At 45.8% G+C, this 12,952-nt stretch overlaps 1 protein-coding gene across 1 annotated transcript; it reads right to left on the minus strand.

Annotated features, from left to right (window-relative positions):
* Positions 1-214: 214 nt before the first annotated feature.
* Positions 215-736, minus strand: LOC144380374 (histone H2B-like). Its single transcript, XM_078064010.1, has one exon. It carries the CDS (start codon positions 734-736, stop codon positions 215-217), a length of 522 nt encoding a protein of 173 aa, XP_077920136.1.
* Between the last annotated feature and the right edge of the window lie 12,216 nt (positions 737-12,952).

The raw sequence follows: 12,952 nt of genomic DNA on the forward strand, positions 1-12,952 counted from the left end.
CAAGGAATAAACTGCACTCAAATATACATTAAAGCAGTGCCGATCCTGTTTGGTTCAAAGTGAAACTACTTTAAATATCCGCAGAATGCCACAACAAGAACAAAAACTCTAGAGTTTGTCCCACTTTTTAAAGCTACAGGTCTTTTCCCGCCAAGTGAGGTGGCTCTGAAAAGAGCCTTTGGTTTGCTACGTGGTCAGGTGGTCCGGAGGCAGCTCATTGGCGGAGGGTGTACCTGATGATGGCTTGGTTGCCCTCGGACACGGCGTGCTTGCCAATCTCCCCCGGGAACAGCAGGCGCACGGCTGTCTGGATCTCCCTGGAGGTGATGGTGGAGCACTTGGTGGAGCGGGCCAGGCGAGAGGCTTCGTCGGCGATGCGCTCGAAGATGTCCTTAACGAACGAATCCAAGATGCTCACGGTCTTCTGCGAGAGGCTCAGGCCTTCGTGAACCTGCTTCAGAACCCTGGGGAAGTAGATAGTGAAACTGTTGGGGCAGCGGCGGTGGCGGCGGCGGCGGCGGCATTGGCGCCTTGGCTGCTCGTGCTTCGGGCTCTTCGGGTCCACTTCTGTGGGCTCCTCCGTGCCCACGCATTCGCCAGAAGAGGTCTCACAGCCAGGCTCAGCCATGTGGGGCTCGCCTTCCCGACAGCTCGGAAGGAAGGACAATGGCGGCTGCAGAGGGGCGCTGGCCCATTTATATTCACTGCATTTCCTGACGTCACGGGCAACCTCCATATCTGATTGGACAAAATGCAATGCAGGGAAGTGGGGCTCTATGCCAGGCCGTGTCCCCTGTGATTGCATACCCTCGAGCTTCACATCACATCAGACAATTAGAGAGGGAAATCCGGTGCCCTCTAAACTTCTTGGGACCTCGGTCAGATAATCTTTCAAACATTCCATTTCATTGTGCATTTTGTCTGCTGATTTTCAACATCAACACAGTAACAGATCTTGGGAGAGTCTTGTTTTTATTGGAATACTTTATATTGCACATCATTACCTTATTTCTGATAAGCAGTAAGTGCCATTGGAGCAGGACATGCTAGAAACCAGGATGCTCTGGAGACCCAGAGTCAATGTGTCCATCTCTTAAAATGACAGCAAAGGTAAGGTGGTGGTGATGGAAACACATGAGTACATTGGGAGAGAGGAAGAAAATGATGCCTGGGCTTAAACAGTTAATGAATGTGTAACAGGAGGTAGCAATATGTGAGCACCTTCCCTTTCTATTCAATTACTTTGTGTGTGTGTGTGGGGGGGGAGGGACCCTTTTTTGGCAGGTAGGGAGCAGCACACAAGAAAGGGTGGCATAAATTGGACCAGTCCCTTTTCATTTATCTACCCAAAGACGGTATATTAAGGAGTTACAATTAAGAGGTAGGGGGGGATTTCAACTGGTCATAAGTAATTACACATCTCATAATAGCTCCTCGTGGTGCTAGTTTGTAAACGCTGTAAGGAAGGGCCAGCAGAATGGGATAAACCAGAGCTGAATCTTATTTCCCCATGTTTTCTGCACAAAGCAAGAGGTGAGGATATGAGATTGGCGTGGTTGTCTGTGGAACTGCTGAAATGCCTGGTGAAATGCCCTCTGAATCTTCAGGTATGTCCACAAGAGATAACAGGAGATCCCAGAAATTCACAAGCAGAGCTCTCATGTGCATGCCTGGCCTGCCCTGGTGGGGCAAGACCAGAGTAGTGCCCAGTAGTGTCCAGAGTAGAATGGAGAGAAAGTCAAGCCGCCAGGAATCCCCAGCGAGCCTCCATTCTGTCACAGTCACTTGCATACCTTTTCTTTTTTCTTGCCAAGCAACCAGATGCTGATCTTCACAGATGGCAAAACCACGACTAACAAATAAATCAGAACAGGCCTGGGCACACAGGCCAGTTTGTCAGGACCAGTTTGCTTACCTTTCCAAGCAACTACTATCATTGTCAGCTGCTCAGCCTAACCCAACAGGTGCCACTACAGGAGAGGAGAGGGAGAAGGACCAGTCCCAGAGGGCCCATTCCCAGTGTACCCCAAAGTCCTCTTCCTCCTGACAGCCTGGAACCTGCAGCTACCACAGATGGGTCCCTCTGAAGATCCTTTCCCCTCTTCTGGCTTTCCAGGCATCGTATCAACTAATCAGAGTTGGTATTAAGCTTCCTGTTGCCTCTCTCAGAAGTCCTACACAAACACGCCAGTGAGAAGAAAGGTCAACCAACAACATTTGTTCACTGATGCCCCAGCAGGGGAGCTCTGGGAACACTTCACCAGAAGCACCAAAGATTGTAGGCTTTTCAACTTCGGCTTACTGAGAGAGTCTGACCTCCATATCCCAGGCCCCTAGTTCCAGAGGAATGACTGGCCAATTTGGGGGCCATTTCTCCTACTACTCAGAATGGACTGTTGTCCTGGGCTAAGCCACCATAGCTTGGGCAGGAACTCTCGCATGGCCAGCAGAGTGCTGGTGCAAATCAAGAGACATAATTGACGAGCACCTGCCCCGAGTTCTGACCAAGACCCTCAGGAGAAATGGCAAAAACCATAGTCTCCAAACACAGCACACAAAGAAGTAGTCATACAGATAAAAACACCAAAAAGGTTTTTAATGTTTTTAGCAGCATTTGCCAAGTTTAAAATTGTTTTCTTAACACTAGTTAGGTTGTAAAAACCATACCCGCACACTAGAATTGCTGACCAAATATAAGTGTTGTTGGGTGAAAAAAAAAAAAAAAAAAAACCACACACACACACACACACACACACACACACACACACGCCAATTTACCCAAATTGTCTAAGAAACCACCAGAGGGACCTATACTAATCAACTCTTGTTGATCAGACATTGGATGTGGCCATCAGGGGAAGTCCCAGAGCTCGGACAAGGCGGCTCTCTGCAGCTGAGGTAGTGCCTAAAAGGGCCAATGGCTGAGGACTGCCAGCTGACTGCACTCTCAGCAGCTGAAGCAGAGTCTGTCTGTGAGGAGAGTTCTGGTTGGAACATCTTCATGTCTATCATCGCCTCATTATCAAATGATACTCTGGCTACCCAGGCAACCGTAGTTTGACAGTCGTTTTCTCTCAGCACTAGCTTTTGGCTTCCATTTCTTGGTGAAAAGAGGTATGTTATCACATTATTCGGTATTCCATTTTTAGGCACCGTGCCCTGTTGTCTGCTATCTTGCTCTCTATGCTTATATCCTAGCTTTACTCCAATGTATCCACATGTGCTCCCTGAATCCGGGATGTCATGGCTTCCTTAAATTTGGGGAAATTACCAGACATTTGTCTTTGAATGTTATTCTTCCAAAATTCATCCAAGTTTCTGCTTCTGGAATGCCTATGAGATGCACTTAATAACTACCTACCCCATTCCCTAAGTCTCTTTGCCTCACTCTCATCCTATTTTTGTCTTTATCCTTCTATGAGGCGTTCTGTCTTATTTCTTTCACCTGTCTTCTAGTTCACCCATTCTCTCTATCTGGTGTGTCTCCTTTGTTGTGTAAACTTGTGTGGATCTTTTAATCTAGCGGTTCCTATTTTCAAGACTAGAAAACCATTTAAGACATTTTTGATAACTAGTCGCTTCCTACTCATATTTTACATGTCTTGTAATTATTTTTTAAAGATTTTACTTATTTATGTGTCAGAGAGAGAGAGCGCGCACAAGCAGGGGGAGCGGCAGGCAGAGGGAGAAGCAGGCTCCCCGCTGAGCAGGGAGCCCGATGTGGGACTCGATCCCAGGACCCTGGGATCATGACCGGAGCTGAAGGCAGATGCTTAACCGACGGAGCCACCCAGGCGTCCCTCTTGTAGTTATTTATATAAACGTTTTAGCCGTTTTTTAAAGTTGGCATTTGGTAATAATACTTTGGAACTTTCCAGTTTGGTTTCTTGTTTGATTTTGAGAAGGGTGGCTTGTTTTGGGATTGTGTGCGTGTATAGGAGGACTTTATCTGCAAGAATCCTGTAACAACCTCAATTAAGGTTACTCCCCCGGGAAGGATTAGAAGTGCATTTGCCATGTGTCTGCGTTTGTGACCGGGAACTGTTGGCATCATGCTGGTAATGCTAACCTGAACCCCAGAGCTACACCAGGACACTCGTGTGAATGCACATTCTCAGGGAAATTTTTTTTTTCCCCTCACTCAGAACTAAGGACCGGGAATAGAATTTTCCTTGGCACCTCCTTTTCCCAGTAGGAAACAGTCCAGTTTTCTCAAAGTTTGTAGTCATTCAAGCACCACTTCATGCAAAGCCGAGTATGTACTGCGATGGGTCTTACTTGCTCAGGCCCATGCAGCAAGCGGTAAAAAACAACGACAACATCAAAAAAAAAAAAAAAAAAAAAAACAACTGTACATTCAAATAGCCTGAGTTAAAATACATGGTCGACATCAAGGGAAATCTTTTTACCACTATTAATTTGAACAGTTCTCCTCTGACCTGATGGAAGTGGTGAGAGATACGTCCACGCACAGGCCCGGATTCAGATCCTTCTCCTCACGGTTAAAAGCATGCAGCTAGTCAAACAAAGAAACAAATGGCAGGTCAAGTATCATACCAGATTCCCCCTCAATCGCAGAGGCTGAGTACCCAGTAAGACTCTTACTGGTTCAGCCTGAGACACCTGACCTCACACTGGGCCCAATGCCGTGAGTCAGCGGCTCCACATCCCTGATTGGCTAACTCCCAGCTGACTGAGGCTTGAGTTGCCTTGACTAGAAGCCTCCATCATCCTCATGAAGCCGATCTGCAAGTCCTGAAGATTTGTGATTTCCACAAGAAAAGATTACAGGCTTGGGAAGTATAGAGTCAGATAAATCTGGGCTACTTAAAGTGTTAGCTACAGTTCCTAGGGAGCCTGAAATAGGAATTATTTCCTGAACTTCTTGATTTAGCGATGTCTGTACTGACTTTGGGTTTTCTCTTCTGTTTTTCCAAGAATTCCATAGCAAAAGTAATGTTGAATAAGTTTGATTGGGGGTGGGCACGCGGGGGCTGCGTTGTTTAAGCGGCTGCCTTTGGCTCAAGTCATGATCCCAGGGTCCTGGGATTGAGCCCCTCATCAGGCTCTCTGCTCAGTGGGGAGCCTGCTTCTCCTCTCCCTCTGCCTGCCGCTCTGCCTACTTGTCCTCACTCTCGCACTCTCGCTCTCCATCAAATAAATAAATAAAATCCTTAATAAAAAAGTTTCATTAGGGCATGTTCGACTTATTAGTACTATTTTCCCAGGGTGGTGGCTTATAATTTGTTACTTAAGCAACAAATCCACTTCTCTCAATCAGTCTTTACCATTAACCACACTATTAGAGAATGAATGCTCAGCAGATGCCCTTTGTCCTCAGTTGCCTTCAGAAGTGATCAGAGGCACTCACTTCCCTTTTGTCTAGGCCTCAACATCCATTTTTCCTCACTGCATCTTGGAGTTTGTATCTGTCACTCACCTTCACACTCCCAGTCTTCACAGTCTATATGGTGCATTCGATGTTGTTTTACTCATGCTGCTATTTGATTTCTGAACTTACGGAGCAAAGCACCCAAAGGAGTGCAAAAATGACCTAACGGATTCCATTTCTTAATATGACTTCTCACATAAAACGATACATATGGGACCAGTACGTAAGAGCAAGACGCAAAACCTTTGTGTGCCATATGGACAAACACGGGGACTTTGAAACAGCAGCAGTGAGCATGATAGAAAGGAAGTGCCTCAGTGGAAGGCTGTTTATGCAAAGAGGCTCACCGTTGTACCTTTGAAAACGGGCATGGTGGCGAAGAGCCTTTGGCTCCCCAAATATTTTTCCCCATCTTGAGGCACTACCAAGGACAATTTCCTGGTCGTTGATTTCCTGATAATTTTTCCCACTGGCCTTACAGAATAAATTCCGTATTTTTCCAAATCCTTTCATTAGATTTTTCAAAAATTCCAGAAGGACAATAAGCAATAAACCTTACAAGGGTGGCCACTGATGCTAAATTCTTACTCTAATGATCCTAAGGAGAACTCCGGAGGTATAATGGCTCATCCGAGTTCTCCTACATTGGACCAAACAAACAACAAAACAACAACAAAAAACCCAGACTTGGCACCTAGTGATGGAAGAGGCATTGCACCCCTTCACGTCTTTGCTACACACAGAAGCCTTCTCTGGTATCCTCATTTTTCTGGAACTGCCCACCCTATTTTCCTGGAAGTCATATTGTTCTGCCACAGCTAAATGAGTTTTGTGATCTGACACTCCAGGAGGTTCCTGGGGCACTTCTGATGGGCTAAGGAAAGTTTCTTTGATTTTTGTAGATTATCCACATTTGTTTGGCAGGGCATGTCATCTTTCCCAGGGGCATTTACAAAGTATTTCAAAAGTACAAATGCCATTCTTAAAATACTGACCAAATATTGATTGCTAAAAGTACCGTAATCAATTTCTAAAAATTGAAATCAGAGTATATTCACTTTTACAGAGATAGGAAGCTAGAAAAATAAAAACTACAATAAAATTAAGCAACACTAATACCGTCTTGAGTAAAAGGGTGGTGAATGAGGTCACCTCACTTCTCTAACGGGACAACAAATAATCAATATGATGGAAGAGGCAGTGCATGTGCCCGTGTACAGCTCAGGTTTCATATCTCACATGGGTTGTTCTATCCCCCCACCGCACCCCCGCTTGCACCCAAATCATAGGAAGACATCCTTAACCCCCAGGACCACAAATGGGATCATATTCGGAGATAGAATCATTAATGAGGCAATCAAGGTAAAATACCCTCTTTAGCACGGATACTAATCCAAAATGACTTTTGCCTGTATAAAAGGGGGGAATGTCCACACAGAGACATGCGCATAGAGAAGAAAATGTGGGGAAAACAACAACAACAACAACAAAAAACAATGGGAGAAGTCAGTAATGTAAGAGCCCGAGAGAGAGAGACCAGGAACTGATTCTTCCCTCACACATCTCAGAAGGAAGCAACCTGGCCCACAACCCTTGATTTGGACTTCCAACCTCCAGAACTGTGAGACAATACATCTCTGTTAAGCTCCCCAGTCTGTGGTACTTTGTAATGATAGACTTAGCACACTCATGCAGATTTTGATTCCGGAAGTGGGATGAAGTTGTAGCGAAGACTTAGTAAGTTGGGAGTGGCTCTGAGACTGGGTAATGGGGCGGGGGGGGGGCAGAAACTGGGTAACGGGTAAGGATGGTAGAGTTTTGAGATACGTGATAGAACAAGCTGAGATTGCTTTGAGGGACTGTTGGATGAAATATGGACATTAAGTGTATTTCAGGTGAGGGCTCATACAGAAAAGAGGAGAGCTGTAGGGAAAGACTTTATCATCTTAGAGAATACATAGAGCATCATGAAAATTATGTTGCTAGAAGTGTGAGTGCGAAGGGTGCTGCTGCTGAGGTAGCAGATGGAAATTAGAGGCATGTTATTGGAAGCTTGAGAAATGGCCATCCTTGTTATCGGGTGACAGAGCATTTGCCCACACCATGTTCCAGTGTTTTGTGTTTGGTGAAGACTAGAACGTTCACATGAGAAGCTGGGACAGATAAGCTGAGGAGATTTGTAAGCACAGTGTTGAAGGCATGGCCTGGTCTCCCCTTGCTGCTCATAGTAAATGCCAGAGGAGAGCTGTAAATTCAAGAAGGTAGCGTGAAATGAGAAGAAACTAGCACGTGCTGATTTGCAACCTTCTCAGCCTAACCAGGTAGGCTGCTTTGGAAAAAGGGCCAAGGCTGTGCCTGGAAAACCATCAGTTGGGAGCTTAGGCATGTGACACGTGGGTCCAATCGACCATCTCAGCAGAAGCCAGGAATGGAGACATAGTTATGCAAGTAAAATGTGTGGATACTGTGCGATACTGTGCGATAGCTTGAACCCTTTGGATTGCAGGGAAAGCCAACAGGTGTCTTATTCTGAGAATTTGGTGCTGGCTGAAAGGTGGCCCGCTAGACCTAAAGGGAAAGAGATGGGACAACACGAAGGAAGACTGTTGGGACTGCTGGGATTCGGCAGGCGAGAAAAGGGCCCCCAGATATATCTCACTGGGAACGTGTGCTGTTCTTCAGGAAAGGGGGCAAAGGACCCCACAGAAGGTTCAGGGGCTGGCAGGGCTGCCACTGCCACTACAGACCCAGAGGCGCAATGCCAGGGTCTGTAGAGCCATCTTCTCCTTGATTCCTGAGACCGAGGCTACCTCCTGGGTTCCAAAGGTTAGGAACACCTGGCCTTCAGAAGAAGGTACTGCAGCAGCCCTGGACAGGTGGGAGGCCGCCACTTCCCATGGCAGAGAGCGTGGGGCTGCCACCCCTTGTGGGAGCAGAGCTCAGAGCCTAGAGCCAGAGAGGATTCTTTTCCATGCTTATGCTCTAATATAATGTTTCCTACTCAGACCCAAACTTGCTCTGGACCCACGAACCCTTGTTTCCCTTTCCGATACCTTGATTTTGGAATAGTAATGACTGTCCTGTGCCTGTCCGTCCACTGTATTTTGGGAGCAGATAACTTCTTGTCTTCTGTCACACATTCTCAGCTGGGCAGGAATTACGCCTCAGCATTAATCATAGCTGGAAATGCACCCTTATCTGGTGTACAGGATATTTAGATGAAATTTTGCCTCTGCATTGATGCTGGAATGGGCGAAGGCTTTTGGTGACATTCACACAGGATGAATGCATTGTGGACATAAGGACATGAATTTGGGGGGCGAGAGGGCTGACTCTTACGGGTTGAACTTTGTGCTCCCATAATTGATATGTTGTATTCCTGATCCCTCATTCTTCTAAATGTGACCTCATTTGATGGTAGACTACTACCCTGGCATTACCCTGGTGGTCGTGTTCAGGTGAAATCATTAAGGTAGGCCTCACCCAGTAGGACTGTTGTCCTTAGGAAAAGGAGAGATTTGGAGTCACAGACACTCACAGAGGGAAGACCACGTGAGTAGATATTGTGAGAACGTGGCTATTTTAGGGCAAAGAGAACGACTTATGAAAGATGCTTGCCTCATAGCCCAGAGACTCACCCACCCATCAGACAATGAGTTTGGACCTCTAGCATCCAGGACTGTGAGGCAATAAATGGACATGTCATTTAAGTTGACCAGTCCCTGGTATTTGATTTAGCAGCCCCACAAAGCTAATATAAACATCCTTCAATCACCACGATTAAAACACCTATGACTAAGCCATCAAGCAAAGGAGAAATAGCCGGTAAAGACTAACAGCTCTTTCCCCCATCCCCACCACCACCGATCTCCAAGGTGGCACAACCAAGGAGGTCTCCTGTGGCTCACCTTGGGACAGCTTCTCACACGTGGGGCCAAGAGCTGTGTCTCAGAGGACGGAGGTCCCCTCATTGGCTGACTCAGGAGAGTGTGGGGCTTGAGCTGCTCTGAACAGAGTCTCCCACCATCCCCATGATGAGGTGTTGCACGTCATGAAATTTGAAGTTTCTCAAAAACAAAAGTTGGTAGCCTGAAAGGAACAGAGTCAGATAAGTCTGGATGTGTCAGAAAAGTAACTTCAGTTTCTAGGGAGCCTGAATAGGTTTTCTTTCTTGAACTCCTGGACTTAGGTATTTCTGTACTGGGTTTGGGTCCTTGCTTGTGTTTTCCAATGAATTGCAATGAATTCCAGTGAATCCCAATGAATTGAATTAATATGAGTAGTGCTTAGAAGAAATTGACTTGGGGGGCACCTGGGTGGCTCAGTCGGTTGGGTGTCTGCCTTCAGCTCAGGTCATGAGCCCAGGGTCCTGGGATTGAGTAGGGAGTAGGGAGCCTGCTTCTCCCTCTCCCTCTGCTGCTCCTCCTCTTTGTGCGCTCCCTCTCTCTCTCTCTCTCAAATAAATAAATAAATCTTAAAAAAAAAGAGGAGAGACTGACTTGGGTATGCTTGTCCTATTAATACTATTTTCCCGTGTCGATGCTTATGATGTGTTAGCGAAGCAGGAGCCCTTCCCTTATATCATCTTCTTAGTAACCACAGCATTAGACCATGATTGCTCACCAGGTACATTTTTCCTGACTCACCCACTGAAGCGAATAGTCAGATGTATTCACTTTCCACTCTGGACTTCAACATCGAACCCCATTTTCTTTCTCTTTCCCAGATTTCGTGCGTGCCACTCACACTTGCATTCCCAGTCTTCCAACCACAGCCCAATTTGGGTGCATTTTAACCTTGTTTTCCTAGTGCTCCCACTGGATCGGAAATTACAGACGCAAAAGAGCCCACGTGTGCCCTCCCTCCCCGACACACATCACACATATCCTAATGGATTCCCATTCTTTTTTTTTTTTTCTTTAAGTTTTTGTTTTGATTCCAGCTGGTTAACATACAGTGTTATATTAGTTTCAGGTGTACAATATAGTGATTCAACAATTGCATATATCACCTGGTGTTCATCAGGACAAGGACCCTCCTTAAACCCCATCACCTGTTTATCCCATGCCCCCCAGCCCTCCTTTCCCCTGGAAACCATCAGTTTGTTTTCTATAATTAAGAGTCTGTTTCATGAGTCCTCTCCCCTTCCCTCTGTCTCTCCCCTCCCCTCACTTTGCTCATTTCTTTGGTTTCTTAAATTCCACATGTGAGTGAAATCCTAAGGGTCGTGATCCAGCTGTCACTCGCCCTCCTGGCTTGCCCAGTGCCGAGTCAGCTGACTTTCAAAGCTCCAGGCTCCAAGTCCCATTGGTTATACAAACTCACGGTATTCAGCCCTTCTGGTTTCCACAGCCAAACAGTATGGGTATTAGCGTCCCCCGTGTGAGCTCCCTGGTGCGAGGGCCCATTTCTCTGCCCTCTCCCCATGCACAGCTCCCTCCTTCCTGTGGGCAGCCTCCATCCACATTTCTGACCTTCCTAACCTTTCAGATGCAGCTTCCTCCCTATATTTAGTTGTGGGGTTTCTTCTTCCAGTCCTTGGGTTGCTCTCTGGTTTATTTAATATTTGAGGATGATATCTAGTTTTAAATGTGGGACAGGGTGAGCTCAGGCTCCTCCTATTCTGCCATCTTCCCAAGCTCTTCTGGATTCACGTTCCTAAAATGACTTTTTAAATAATATGATATGTACGAGACCAATGTGCATGAATAACTGAAAAACCACTGTAATTCATGTGGTCCAAAAAGGCATTTTGAACCAGCAGCACTCAGCATGATAGAAATTAAGTGACTTATGAAACAGAATTTTATTTTTCTAAATGGTCCACAGTCCTTTCTCTGAAAAGGCATATGGCTCTGAAAAGAATTTTGGCTTCAAAAATTTAGTTCCCCATGTAAATGGCAATTTCTAAGGACCCCCCACAGGGATTTACTGGCACTTCATTTTATGGTAGCTTTCCTTGGGTATTTATGCAGCAAAACCCCCATCCCATTTCATATCCCTTTGGCTTTATCTCTCGTCTAATGGGCTCAAGAAAAGGTTGGATTGCTCTAGTTTACCTAGCTTTTGTCTCACTGTTTGGCTCAGAGTGACACCTTTCACAGGTTTCTACATTCAAATCAAAGGTTATTTAGAATTTATTTTAAAAGTTCACATGGAACACACAGCGCACATGAAGAAATAGTGGGTTTTCCTGCAACCTGTAACAGATTTCAAAGGATTGAAGCCCCCACCCCTCCCCCCGCCAGTGTGTTCTTCCTTCACAGATATATAGGAAGCTAGAAGTCAATTAAATGGAAAGCACTTGGATAATCACCAACTACTTTGAAATTCAGCATGTACCTAAAGGAAAAGGAAACAAAGAAAGGAAAAAAAACCATGCACCAAGAAGAAAAACACAATGAGCCTTAAAGTGCATTACCATTACCCTCAGTCTTCCTATCCATCAAATCACTTGAGGTAGAGGAAGGATTCACCTTAGTTCTCTTAATTGCCAAACAGCCTCCTCTTATTTTGATGTAAAACCATAGGGACAGGTCCCACTGTGACATCTGCATGTTTACACTTCAACCACCCTGGTTGAAAGGAAGAGCTTCAACAGAAACCCACAGGCACACGGACAATCACACCACCTTCCCCCTCAATCTCCAGGCTGCATGACACAGGAAGGCTGTTATTGGTTCAGCCCTAGTCACCCCACCACCCTTTGGGCCAATGGCCGTGGATCCTGCGCTGCCAGTTGCTTATTGGCTGCTGCTAGCGGAGGCTGGGAGCACAGCTGCTCTCATTGGATGACCCCGTCATCCAGGCATAATTGCAGGGCAAGAAGCTTTTTGTGTCAAAAGGGAAAGATGATAGGCTCCCAAGGCACAGAATCAGATAAATTTGAATGAAGTAAAGTATGGCTTTCTCTTATTTTATTTATGTATTTATGTATTTATGTATTTATGTATGTATGTATTTATTTATTTATTTTTATTTTATTGTGTTTCGTTAGTCACCTAAAGTAGGCCTTTCCCAAGGTCGGGAGCTTGAGTAGGGCATGATTCTGCATAGTTTGAGTTTTCTGCATGGTGTTTGGGCCTTCTTTCATGTATTTCACTGAATTAGGATGAGGGGATACGTTGAGGGATTGTGAATGTTAAGTGTGACTTTTGTATCTGCTATAGCGCTTCACTTGTTGCTGTATCAACACACTCGAAAATTCTCTAGACGATACTACTCTACACAAGTGGGAGAAGGAGAATACCAAAGGCATGTAAAATTATTGTGGCCCCAACTGTGACGTAGAGTCCCGAAGACGCTGACCTGAAGGAATGGGCCACTTAGGAAAGTGATAAAATGCGACATGGTCAAGGAAAATCATAACAGACTGCAGCACACACATATATTAAAGTGGACTTGCGCACGGTAAAGGTGTTTGAAGAACGGGCAGAATGGCACAGGTCGAAACGCTAGAGTAGGTGGCACTCTGGAGAGTTACAGGTCTCTTTGTGCCAAGTGAGGTGGCTCTGAAAAGAGCCTTTGGTTTGCGAGGTGGTCAGGTGGTCCGGGGGCAGC

The sequence above is a fragment of the Halichoerus grypus genome, chromosome X (genome assembly GCF_964656455.1).
Source record: "Halichoerus grypus chromosome X, mHalGry1.hap1.1, whole genome shotgun sequence".
In the NCBI taxonomy this organism is placed as follows: Eukaryota; Metazoa; Chordata; class Mammalia; order Carnivora; family Phocidae; genus Halichoerus; species Halichoerus grypus.

Coding starts and splice junctions, on each gene's coding strand:
- LOC144380374 (XM_078064010.1), bottom strand. CDS start 736: ATGGAGGTTGCCCGTGACGTCAGGAAATGCAGTGAATATAAATGGGCC.